Here is a 13080-nt window from a genome sequence, read left to right as displayed (position 1 = left end):
CCCATGTTCTCTCAACCCATGAGATTTACCGTGATCATCAGTGCCACCAACACGGGGCACTGCAAAATGCCCCTTGTTCAAGCCTCAGTAACCCAGCCTGCTTGCCAGCTATTATTTTGCAATCTGGACCTATTCTTTTATCATTATTTTAAACAGTATGAACTTTTCTAGACAAAGCAAATATGGCAGAGGTGTCCAGAACAATTCAATTACAACAGCTGAGGGCCAGGTACTTTCAGAATCAATATTTACAAGTCATTAGGATTAAAGTTTTCAGAAGGCAACGTGTCTGCGATGGAGTCTAACTAGGTGTAATGCCTGGCTGAGATGTCAGATCAGTGGCTCATAATAAAGTTTTCAAAGTACAGATTGTTTTTAGAAACTAACTCAAACCTAAATGCCCAAAATAATAAACAGATTTGGTTTCGTCGTAGAATGCTCCTGAGGCAGAACAAATGATAAATGTGCATACTCTTGCATAGCACTGGAAGATTTTCTAAATCTCTCACACCTGCCTACCGACTGTATGAGACTCTCTTGTCACACATCCACTACATATGGTATACAATCATATATGTTTATACAATTCTGTACGTATTTCTTGCCCTGCTTAATAAACTTTGATAGCAATAAAAATGCAAAGAGCCAGTGACATATTTACAAATACCCAATTGCCTGTTCTTCTCTAACAGTTATCTTCCCCATTCTCAGAGCATGGACTTATGTACCGGAGAAATTTTTTTCCAAAATTTGTATCTAAAGTAAGGAATTTAATCCATAGTTAGATGTTTAAATAACCCGCCTGATTTCCAGTTGTCCTCTGGACAACCATGGTCCAAAAGAAGCTGCTGGGAAGGGAACGTGGCTGAAAGCCAGACCAAGTAAACGGATATCTAAATATTTATTAACAGCTCACTGGAAGTTTGTTGCTGGTACTAAAAAGATTCCCACGTATTCAACAGACACTAGCTAATATGTCATTGCAATTTTAGTAAAACTTCAAAATATTTTCATTCAGTGCATTTGTATGTATGTATGTATGTATGTACGTACGTTCTGTCTATTTCTCTGGCTACTTTTACTTTCAGTGTAATCTTAACTGAAATCAAGCTAACATTTAAAAATGGACTGGCATCCCATATTATGCCACATGAATTTGTGCAAAATTCTATATTCAGGAATAAGATTTACTGAAGCCCTGAAAATCTGCTCTGTGCCATGTTAAAATGTGGTGCTTAACAATTTGTTTGCAGTCTGAACATAGCTTTGCATTTCATTTTTGACAATTGAATAACTGTATTGAATAACTGTGAAGCCTTGATACAAGGCTTCACGTTCCAAGAGGAACTTGCTGTTTGTTTCATAATATAAAAATATATTTCTATGTTATTTCAGAATAAAGAAATGAAAAGCATCATCAAATACTTCTTTTTTATTTTACTTTTCTTCCAAAATTTAAATTTCGGCATACTCAGCATGTTCTCAGAGAAATTTTCTCTTTGAACAGAAGAGGAAGGAAAACGTTCTGGGAGCTTTTTCACCAGCTCTAATTAAGAATGTTAAGCTAAGTTAAAGAACCCTAATAAGCAACTGAGAAAGAGGATTAAGGCAGATGATGAAAAGCTGATGTGACACGGATTACAGCGTGTAACTTATATGTGCTAGAACTATTTAGAAAAGTTCAGAATTTCTCAATTCATTCATCGTGTGACACTGATTGCAGGACCGTACAAAGGACCTTCACACAGATCTAGTTACAAGGTAGTTATTTGTATTTATGCTATTGAATTAATTTACATACATTGGAAAGTGAAAAAGAACATAAATGGGTTTATGCAAGCAGCTATAAATGCAAAACTCCTGAAAAGCTGACAGCTACACTACCACCAATGAAGTTTGGCTTTTGCAGTAGAAACAGCTGTTGCGCCTAATGAAAGCAGTCAAAATTTTTCTCTGATGCAGCAGAATTATAGCTTTGCCTATTTTCCAAATGGTTAAAGGGTCTGTCAGAATTCCCATTACCAAACACTGTTTTCAGAGTTTTATTTTCTAAGTCAACCATAAAAAATTCATTTGGGCTGAACATCCAAGGGCACAAAGCCTGACATCCAAGCACTACTCCTATTGTCGGAGCGGAGGGCTTATCAAATTAGTTTGAAATTAATCTGGGCGATTTTGAATTTACAGGAGTGACAAAGTAGTAACGTTATGTGTAGTTTCAAGTGTTTTGGGTGCTGCACTGTTCATCCAATCTACTGACAAATTTATGTTTTTAAGTGAATTCATTTGTCAAATGGGCTAATTATTTCTGGATGTTTTAAATACAAAGAAAAGAAAAATTACCTAGTAGTTAGCTTGAGAAAAGTGAATGGCACTGCAAAGGAGATGCCTTTCTCATCATTAACAGGATACAGATGTTCCTCCAACAAGGAGGACTGACCTAGGAGGGCCTAGATTACCTTGGGAGATTATGAAAAATCCCCTTTACACACGAGTTAGACAGATATCCCTGAAGAACACCCAGAGGCAGGCTCTCAAAACTCCTTTTATGCCTGTTCTCCAGGATTTCATGGACACTTTTCCTTCCAGCCCCCTGGCTAAAATTTGAGCCCAGGCTGTTGAGCCTGCATGAGAAAGCCGTCAGTGGTCCATGTCACCAGGGCCTGTCACCGGCGCTTCCAGCGGGATGGACAGGTTTGGAGGGACAAGTGACAGCTTGCCATGCCCTGCCTGGTTTCTCCTCATTTCCCCAGCTTGTGCAGGTGGCCACCAAGAGTTCAGCCCATCTGTACAAGCAGTTGCATACTCTTGAACACACACTACAACACTTAACTGCCCTCCGTGCAGTGACTCTACGGCAGGTCTCCTGCACAGACACCTGGATGTAAAGACCTTTCAATTAATTAAAGGAGGGACTGAGTCTCAGTTGACTTCACTGGAAAAGAGGAACAAGTGCATTCATGAAATGTATTTTACCTCCTTTCTTATTTTTATAGTTGTCAGAAAATCTCAAATTAAACTTGCCACTGTCCAGACTGCTGGACTTGCAGAGGATTTACGGCACCATACTAGAATGCCTAGGAATTTGTTTTTAGTTACTGGCTCAGTCCAATTTGTGTTATGGGTTGAGTCGCAAAGGGACTTAAATATTGCACCATCAGAATTCCTTAAGAACAGCCTTCTCTGAAACCACCAAAAGGAATGGGAAGCCCACATAAAATAGTCAATAGGAAATGCTATGGGAAAGAGCAGAGACCAAATCCCATCTTTTAAAGAGGCTTAAGTCCTCACCAGTGGACAGAGGCAGAAATATATTTTTGCTTACCTCTCCTTAACTGATGATAAATTACATCTGATTTTATTAATACAAAGGGACTGACTTAGCCCAGTGGTTTGGGCAATAACCTCAGACGCACGATGCTCTGCAGAAACGAACAGGAGACTTCCAAGAGAGACTGATGGACACTCATCTGATAATCAGACTCTGTCCCAGAAGAGTTCTCCAGACACTGGAGTGTTAAGGAAATGGGAATACTACTATAATATCCAGGTCTGGCCATTACTGACTAGCCTCTTTGTTGACAGTTACATACGATTTAAGTGAAATATGCAGTGAACAAAACACCGATGCTAGCAGTAGAGCTCGACCCTGAATAACTCAGGGAATCAAGTCCCTGCACGGCCATTGCAGAAACGTAGGCACTTCATGACTTTATAACAACTACAGGTAGAAGGGTGTAGAGGATCAGCCCTAGGGCTGCTCCTTTCCTTTATGGAGCCTTCATTTCTCTTCAGTTTTGTAAGAGAAAGAAAGAAAGGAGCGATTACTTTTCTATCCTATAACAATAAATTCATTAATACTAATGAAGTCCCTCAATATCGTTACAGTGAGAGGCATGTCATTAAATAAATAGACACTTTAGAGCCTATCAACCAGAAAGTTGACATCAAAAGAGAAGAGAATCAAATAAGGCAGTGAGTGCCAATACGGCTCGGCTTCCTTTATGAAGATAATAACGTAGTCCTACTTCTCTCCTCCATCTAGCCCCTAGGACTTCATAGTGGTTTCATAGGATCCTCTTAACATCATTTGAGCAACCACAGGATAGACATGAGTTGGCAAATAAACACTTTCCTGCACTTCTACATGTGAGACACTTCATAAAACCTTCACATCTGAGTTTACCTCAAGGGCATCAAATACTTTGCAATTTAGATAAGTTATTACGCCCATCATTTGCTGAGCTCAGTGAAATGTCTGTTTCATAAATCTGAAAGCAGAGCAAACATGGATGAGTGAATAAAAGAACAGATGTAACTTACATAAGGATAAGTATATAACAAAAGCTGCACTAATATATGTGAATATGAAATGAAGTAAAATTAGTCTAACATATTACATAATCTTTTAGCCAGGCAAACAGATTTTCAGTAGTTGACCTCTGCTTGCTACATCTCTGCTTTTTGCAACAGCAGGGGAACACTGTCTTATGAACTGTGCTCTTCACTGACATTATCTCGTAATTGAAAACCAAGCCATGGAAAAGGGCCATAGGCTAGCTAGTCTTTAGGTCAGCCGGCGAAACAAGAAGGGAGATTCATAGTATGTTGACGGAAAGTGGACGTGTTGCTGAGGTTGGCTACTACAATAGTTATTTGATGTATATGACATTGGAAGGTCCTGTAAAGTCATCCAGGCCTGTGCCACAGCCACTGAAGAACTCGGCTTGCTCACGCGCACTCTGTGCTGAGAAGCTGCAGACTTCCAAAGCTGATTGGGTTTTGGTGCCCTCTCATGAGTCAGCTTGGCTATCCCTAATCTGATAGAAGGAAACAGGTTCCTGGTCTGTTCTGTTCCTGGGACTGAGTTACAGCTGGACGTTCCACGACCGCTCACATCCCTTGTGAAAAGGGAGGGAAAAAGGAAAGGATGGCAAAGGAGAGAAAAAGTGGATTTGTAGGAATAGCAGTAGAAGTCTAATCAAGTCATTCAATGAAGAGAGAGAAGTGAAAATACAAGAGGGAAATAATTTTAGTGGCACTGATACAGGTAGACTGATAGTGAAGGCAAGGAAGAGCAGAGCTACCAGGTAGAGGAGAAGAGCTAAAATTTTGATAAGAGTTGGCCAAAAATCGGCTTCTTGATAAAGCTGGAGAACATGTTAAGACATTCTGTAAAGAATTAACTCAGAATTAGTGGCATTCTTGAGAGGGACAAGAAGTAACTGTAGCAAAGAGTATTTTTTACCCTTGCAGTGAGTGAAGTTCTCAAATCAGATGAAGTTAGAAGAGCACCTGAGTAGAACAGATCTGTGCCATTGAATCTGAGGTGATACAGGAGAAAGGCAACCCAAGAATCCCATTAATAAATTCGGCACCACTCTGGGGACAGTAAAAGCATATGATGGGATTCACAGAACTATTTGTGTTAGAGAGGTGACAATGGGATTTCAGGTATTATCAGTACTCCTGGTCCCTAAAATCAGACCCTGTGGGTCTTTGGTTTTATCTGTCTCACGTACGAGAGAAGTAAAGACATCCCATATGCCGCTGGAGCATGACTGTCAGCCGCCTCCTCTTTTTTGACCTCAGCAAGATGCTGGAAGGATCCCCAGCTACATGGGAAGAAGCAATTGCATCCTGCCTGGTTTCCCCCCTCCAGGCACCAATATCTAATATAAATATGAGCTTAAGAAGTGACATCACACACTAAGCAGCTATACCTCCAGATCACTGATAGACTAGCAATGCGAGATAAGAAACATAGGATGCGACTACTAAGAAACTTTGAGCTTTCAGGCTTAGAAGATTTTATTCAGGTCTGAAACAGACCCTGGAAGTTTCAAGTTTGCTGTTCTAGACCACAAGGAAAGTTTGTATATGTAAAAGCCTGTCTTGTTTTTTCCAGCTAAATCAGTTGGTCTAATAACAGATATCATCTCTCCCCATAATTCTCAGGCCATCACAGCTACAGCACAAGTACTGCTAACACTACTGGGAGAAAATGTTCTGCGATGAGAAAGGCCTTGCTCTGTTGCACCAAGCTATAGGATAAGCTAGTTCACTGGAATCATTTTAAAGAGCAGCAAATATGGCAGTCGAGCAGTAAATGTCTTAAACATTGGAATAATGTAGCTGGCTGTAGCTGCCAGGCAGTTAAATCACAGGATGCTGGGCATTAACAATCCCTGCGTAGGGATTTAGATAAATATTTCCCCTGCCCTTGCTAATCATGCTGTCAGTTATAAATGAGCGGTCTGCTTACCTGCTGCCCTCTACTAGAGAAGGTCTCCGGCCCTATAAACACTTGCTACCAGGTTTTCTTACTGCTGTTAAAAATAGCACAAGTCAACAAGACTGCTCATAGTAAGCACTGAACTTTATAGTGATTTCAGGAGAGCTTGTAAAGTACAAAGGGACTTTTTCGGTTGTGAGGTGGTTCCTAAATGTAATTCTTTACCATGATCATTATTATTGTTATTCAGTCCCTCCTTAACAAAGACTCTCTTTCCTCCATCTGCTTTTAGCATTGACTGTTTGCTAACGTGCTATCCTCTTTCCTACAGGTAAACGCTATTTTCAGTATTTCACTAAATTCAGTCCTTTAGGATGGAAACGCGTGACAGAGCTGTCTGTCATACTCCTTTCATTAAAGAAAGGCAGTGCATACAAGCCAGGCATGTGAAAATACAAAAATAGAGCGTGAGGGGCAGTGTATTCATCTTTGGCATCAGCATCTAAAACCGTGAAGATTTCCAAAAGCAGGTCCAAGGCAAGAATTGTGCAGACATTTGGGTTACATTGCCAAACAAACGTGGGATTTTGGCCTACATTTTGGCCAAATGATTTTGGCCTGCCCATGGTAGCTAAGACCACGTGGCACTGTGCAAACCTGCTCCCTTCCAAAAGCAACTCTAACAGCTCAGATGTGCTTCACTTAACACACAAACAATAAAATCGTGATTTTTTCCAGACGCTAGACAACCTTTGTTCTAACTGACTTTATTGGAAGGCACAAATGAGGATTTAATTTTTAATAAAATATCAGTAGTTCTTCCTCAAGCATCTACTCAGCTTTTCCTCCACACTGTACAGTCATCCCTGCTTACTCTCTAAGCCCTTTAAGTAGTGTTCTTTCAGTTATACTCACTCCAAGGAGTGCTTTAGTAAGTAGCTCTAGGATACAAAGGAAAATGTTGAGAGGTACTTCATATTTAAAGGCAGCTCATTTGCTTTCTATTACTAATAGCTCCCAAGTAAAAATAGATTCTGTATGCTAGAAGATCATTTTTGCCATTGATGTTATTTATAGCTCCTGCAGACATTTTCAAAAGCACCTATTTCCTATTTCAGACTAACAGCCCTAATTTCTTTTGGGATTTAAGAAGTCTGGATGTTTAGGCACTCTAGAAAACCTGTATGCATGCCTGTATACTTTTACAGTTTTACCCTATTAATCCTATAAAGCTGGGAGTGAGTCTGCTTGCTGCATATCCATCTACATTTTTCTCTAAACAAAGCAAGCACTTATCCTTCATCGGTTTGTCCTGATGGGGCACTGGCTCTTTCATTCATGCCATCCTAAACTCTTTAGCAGCTACTATAACTGATGTTTTGTATTTCTATTCAGATTTATGCTGATCTTTTAAAAACACATGTGCATTCAAGTTAGTCTGTGACCAGACTAGCTTCCCCATGTTTTGGGTAAGTCGTGAAGCTTCCTTTGGGCCATTAATAAGTCATTGAACATGGACATCTATTCCTTGGAACAGCCCCTTTGCAGCAAAACTGACACATTTAATGACATCTGTGATGCATCAGGACTTGCACCACCCTGAAAGATGGATAGTGTCCCAGTTTCTTGGTTGTAGTTGGTGCATAGCACATAATGAAGAACCATATGTGGGATGTCTTATCCGAGTGAGTACATAGGCAGGGCAAAGAATATACTAGTGCTGTGCACATTTCAGGGCAAATCTAGCTGCCTCCAGGCAAATTCAGAAGTGACTGATTGGCCATTACCAGAAATGCAGTAAGTTCTAGCAGAAAAGGAGGTGGTAACTTCCCATAAAGCCCTCCTTTGAAGAGGAGGTTGGTCTAGGTGACCTCCAGAGGTCCCTTACACTGAAATCTTTCAATAATTGTAATTCAGCCGCAGCCAGCAAGTGCTGCTTATATATCCCTCCACGCCGCAAGAGAATCAATCAGGATGACGTCCAGAGAGCAGAGCTGAACGGTCAAAGCAGCGAGGTGTCAGGGATTCAGGAGCAGCCGCTGCGCTGTATCGGAAGCCCTCCTCCTCTCTCTTCCCTTTGTCTGTCCCTGGGCAACGTGTACATGAGGGCAGGATTAGAAGTAGTTTTATATGCTTCAAACAAGGCCTGTACTGTTCCTTATCTTTGTGCGAAATCCTATGTAACATCGCTTTCAAAAAAAAAATCCCGTAGTTCTGAATCAAATGCTAAGCCAAAGGAAAACCATATATTGCCTTGTCCGATGAGACCTTCTGCGGCTCACCCTTCAAGCTAATCCTGCTATATTTCCTGTTATCAAAAGAATTCCAGATTTTCATTGCACGCATAAACTGCATTAGATAAACGTGCCAAAAGTGCAAGCATTTACAGGTTCTGCACAGTCTTAGAGAACTGTGTAAACCCATTTTAGTTAAGAATGAGCTGATCACTGCACAATCCACACAAACCACAGATCATTTTCATTTCCTAGTGAATTCAGAACTTGAATTTAGAGCAGACTAATTGACTTGTAGCCCATCCAGTCACTTCTGGGGTGTTAATTATGCTTTTCACCTTCTCACTCTGTGTCAGAATGAAAATGCCTTAATGTGTGGCAGGGAGGGAAGGCAGACACAACCTCTCTCATTCAGCTGATTTTCTTCGAGAATAAAAGAACAAGGAAATACTTTTTAAACGCGCTCTGTCAGTGCTGCAGCTCTATGCCGGTGTCTCGGCAGCAGAGCAAAGGCTGTGCCATCAACGTTGGCAGCTTATCGATCGGAGGGCATACGCTTCCCTCCAGCGCGCATGGAGGTTTTGTCCTTCCCGGTCGTTGCTGGCAGTAACTGCACTGGCAAATGCTTGGGATATCTTGAAAGTGAGATGACATGGTAGCAGAGGACTGAAAACAGGTTGAAGTCCAAATTGTCTTTATAAGTTCTCAGGTCACCAAGCGACGAAGAAATTATGCTGGGCAAAAAGACCATAAAGACCCTGTATATCTGGTTACACTGGAGAACTGCATTTCATGTGTCCAGGAGAGCATCTGAGGGACTTCCCTCCAAGGATGCCAACCAGGTGGCACGGCTGCTCACGATGCCTACGTGCAGCCCGCGTGGGACGGGCCCGACGCTGCCGACCGACTCCCGAGTGCAGACTGCGGCATGCGTTGGCACTGCGCTCACGGTGGGAGCGAGAGGGAGAGAAAGTCCCAGCGCAAAAGGCGCGAGGGCCTGATCCAGCTTTGCTGATCCCTACGCGGGGTGGGATAGGACATGCATGGAGTCTTCTGCGGGTCATGGACAGCGATCAACCGTGAACGCTCCACCGTGGACCGAGTCCTGCATCGCTCTTCACGTTGGCTTTAGCGCAGCTCTTGCCTGAACAGTGACTGAAGGGTTCGGCTATACAACTCTGAGCTTTGGCATCAGCATTAGTCTGTGGTTAACTATTGCTCTGTCCGGGAATAAGTCACACGTGTTTTCCAAAATCCACTTCCCTCCAACAGCCGCGCTTCCAAGAGCGATCACTTTGGGGCTGGTTGCAAACTATGTCCTTCAACTCACTCCCATCCACACGGATTCCTTTTTAAATAGTTATTGGGGAAAAAAAAGTGACACTATTGATTTAAAAAAAATTTGCATTTCCCAGTGAGAGCCACGAAGGCGGCTCACTGCAGTCAAACAGCAGAAGAGCGGGCACAGGGAGGTTTTAAATCAAGGCGAAAAGGCAGAACATAATGCTTCCAATTTACTTTCTTAAAATGAAATGTGCAAGCTAAAAAGCCATGAATAAGCACTACTGAACACTGCAGCCACTGAAAAGACATTTTTAAACCATTTCCCCCCCCCACTCCCCGTCCTTTATCTTGTCAAGAGACTGTATTTTCATTGTGCTCCTATGGTAATTTAAATCGTGCTAGGGCTCAGAGCGTACAGTGTAATTGCAAGTCAGCTAGGGTTTGAATGCCATCACTGCTGTGTAAATAACATCATCAGCTCATCAGCTGTGTCAGTAGCATTGCAATTATGTAAGCAACTATTATTTCCACCCTTGATATGCCATATTAGAACTTATTTTGGGGGTTGGAGTTGACAGGTAGTCTATAAATACTAAATGCACATAACAGCAGACAAGCTGTGATTCGGGGTATGAACATAATTCTGCCCAGGGCTTCCTGATGACATCACTCACCGAGCGGCCGCCGGTGTGTTCTCACTAAGGGAGCGACTGTAAAAATTTGTTCCTTGCCTTGTGCCTCCTTTCGGCATCCCCCGCACCCGCCCCCATCTGCCCAACATGTGCTGCCCAGGGAGACTTTTCTGAGCAAGATTTCCAGAGAGAAGCAGGCAGGAGATCTCCAGCATCCCAGAAGATCCCCCCAGTAATGAAGATCACTTGTTCCCAATAGCTGGAAAATATGAATATTTTTGTTGCTTTTTTTTTTTTTAAAACACAGCTAAGCCCCTGGACTGGAGTTTGGCACTAAGTGATTAGTCTTTCTCAGACTTCCTGCGTGCTTTTGCCAGATCAATGATTTCCTAAGCTTTTATTTCGGCTTCTTAAAAATGAGGATAGCATAATGATTCCTTTCTCTAATCCGCCGCATGTTTATATTGTGAGCACGTCACAGCGGAGCTAGCCTGCTAGGCTATCTTTAGCGAGTCCCAACCTCCAAATGTTCCTGTTGCAACAGATCTCCTGGCAATGGAGGAGCAAAAGCCCATGCGCAAGTGCCCATCAAGTCCACAAGCGCAGCAGGAAACTTCTCCACGGCCTCAGGCACGGCACTATGCAAAGCTGATCCACTGGCCCGCCAAGCTTGGTGGGGACGAGGAGGCAGAGAATTCCTCTCCCAAATTTGTACGTTGTGCCCCCAGCGAGTCAGAAGTAGTTGTCCATAATCTTTTGCGCCTGCATGGTTTTCTCCCTCTCCTGTCACACACGCACACACACGTCCCTCACCAACGCCAGCCATGACCAGAGTGCCCGGCACTGCTTCGGGTTCAAGCTTGAGGAGCGCTTTAGTAACAGCTCAGTATATGAATAAATATACTAGTAAGCCAAACTCAGATTAATTCATAGTCAGCTGTTCTGTGTTGTGACTAAAGAAGCAACACTCCACCAAATGTGTGTCAGAATGATAGATTAGGACTTTTTAAAAAAAGATTGTGGCTTAGAACGCAATTGGAAGATTGATTCTTTAGATCCTCGTATTACATAGGGTCTAGGTCTTGAGTATAACTCGGTGTGAGGGGAGATAATTCTCGTCTTCGGTTTATAGAAGTGCTGCACATTGCAAAAGCTGACAAAGCGTGTGAATAAAGGTAAGGTATGGAGAGACATAGCCATGAAATTATGAATGCTGGGTATTTACAGAATACCTATATGCCATACTGTTATTATACATATTTAAGATTGTTTTGAAATCAGCACTGCAAGGAAGACGGGTATCTATCTGAATGTACTCTTTATTAGAATAATTATGTTTTTATTTTGGAAGGAGACTGAGGTTGTCTATAGGAATTATCATTCAGCTTCTTTTATTCTTTTCCTGTATTCTCTAGTGAATTATATTTCATGGGAAAACATATTTATTCAGAACTTTATTTTGATTTAATAGAAAAATGGTTCTTGCCACGGCAAAGCGGAATACTCATTTCTCTCTGTGTGTTGATTTTTGGCATATAAATGCCAGAAGCCTCTGTTCCCTTTCCTTATCAAGAAAAGACTTGCCCGAGATTAATTTCCTCATCATCCCCTCCTTTTAAGGTGGCTGTTTTTCAGTGCCATTTAAAGACAGAGTTGTGATAAATTCCTATTTTCAGTGTACAGATATCAATGAAAGAAGTCTATTCCACAGCAAAGTAATTGAGTCCAAATGGAAAGGGACAAAAAAAAAAAATTTATGAAATCATGTACTGTTACTCCAGCCAGTTGTACGACAGGTGCCTTCATGCATTTTTCTTTCTAAAGGCAATTAGTTTTGAAACAAACTAATTGCAAGAGTTTTGAATGTTTTTATACAGGGGAAGGGACATACTTCTGACACCACTTCTTTATAATTGCAGGTTGGAATAATTGAAGACTTCTTATACCAAACAGAAGATAGTTTCTTAAAGAACAAAAAGCTTAGATTAGCTAGGAGGCAGAAAATGAAAATGAAGAAGCTTCAGAGTGCACAGCAACATTAGAGCCTAGGAAACACAAAACTGTCCCCCACCAGCCCCAAAGAGAACAAGAAAATTAACGCTGTAGATACTTGATAGATAGGTCATCAAAAGCCACCTTTCAACTTAATGAGCCTTCCCCTCACGACCTTTAGCAAGATATTCCCGCACTTCATTAGTCCTAACTGGCTGGAATAAACGTCCACAAAAGACTTAGCTTGATTCTTATTGCGGACTGTCTTGTTTATTTAAATAGTAAACCCAGCAGTGCGCCTTTCCCTCCACCTCCATGAGGAAGAAGCTGGGGAGGGTTTCTGCCTTCTAGTAGTTTACACACACACACGTAGATATGGGTAACGTCAGACAACTGCTCGGGGGTCGTAACTTCAGCTACCTGCTCACTTGGGGAAGTATCTTTTTACGAAGATTTACAGAACTGTGTGTGTGTGCATATAGCTGAAAGGGCTTAGATTTTTAGAGAAAGCTCATATGCTTCAAAAGGGGCTTGTATTTTCCGGCCTGAGAATAGTCTGTAGCCTAATTCTCCGAAAAATCCTCATGGTTTGATCATCATCCAAGAAGCGGTGAAAACAGGGACCCCTCCATGCTCAGCTGACAGGAGTTCAGCCTCACGTTGCCTTAGTGCCTTACGCTACAGATATTGGTTAGGAGTAGGA

The 13080-nt window shown here is 41.8% G+C and overlaps 1 protein-coding gene across 1 annotated transcript in view; it reads left to right on the top strand.

Moving 5' to 3' along the window:
• The window catches only part of SPATA16 (spermatogenesis associated 16), an 81038-nt gene extending 68451 nt beyond the window's left edge, over nt 1-12587 (top strand). The window contains exon 10 of the mRNA XM_013945196.2: nt 12305-12587. Within this exon, the coding sequence (XP_013800650.2) occupies nt 12305-12427 (123 nt within the window). The 3' untranslated portion in view covers nt 12428-12587. The remainder of the gene's footprint in view (nt 1-12304) is intronic.
• The last annotated feature ends 493 nt before the right edge of the window (nt 12588-13080 follow it).

This window comes from Apteryx mantelli, chromosome 9 (genome assembly GCF_036417845.1).
Source record: "Apteryx mantelli isolate bAptMan1 chromosome 9, bAptMan1.hap1, whole genome shotgun sequence".
NCBI classification, from domain to species: Eukaryota; Metazoa; Chordata; class Aves; order Apterygiformes; family Apterygidae; genus Apteryx; species Apteryx mantelli.
Note: the sequence above shows the minus strand (reverse complement) of the source record. Positions and strands in the feature narration are given on the sequence as shown.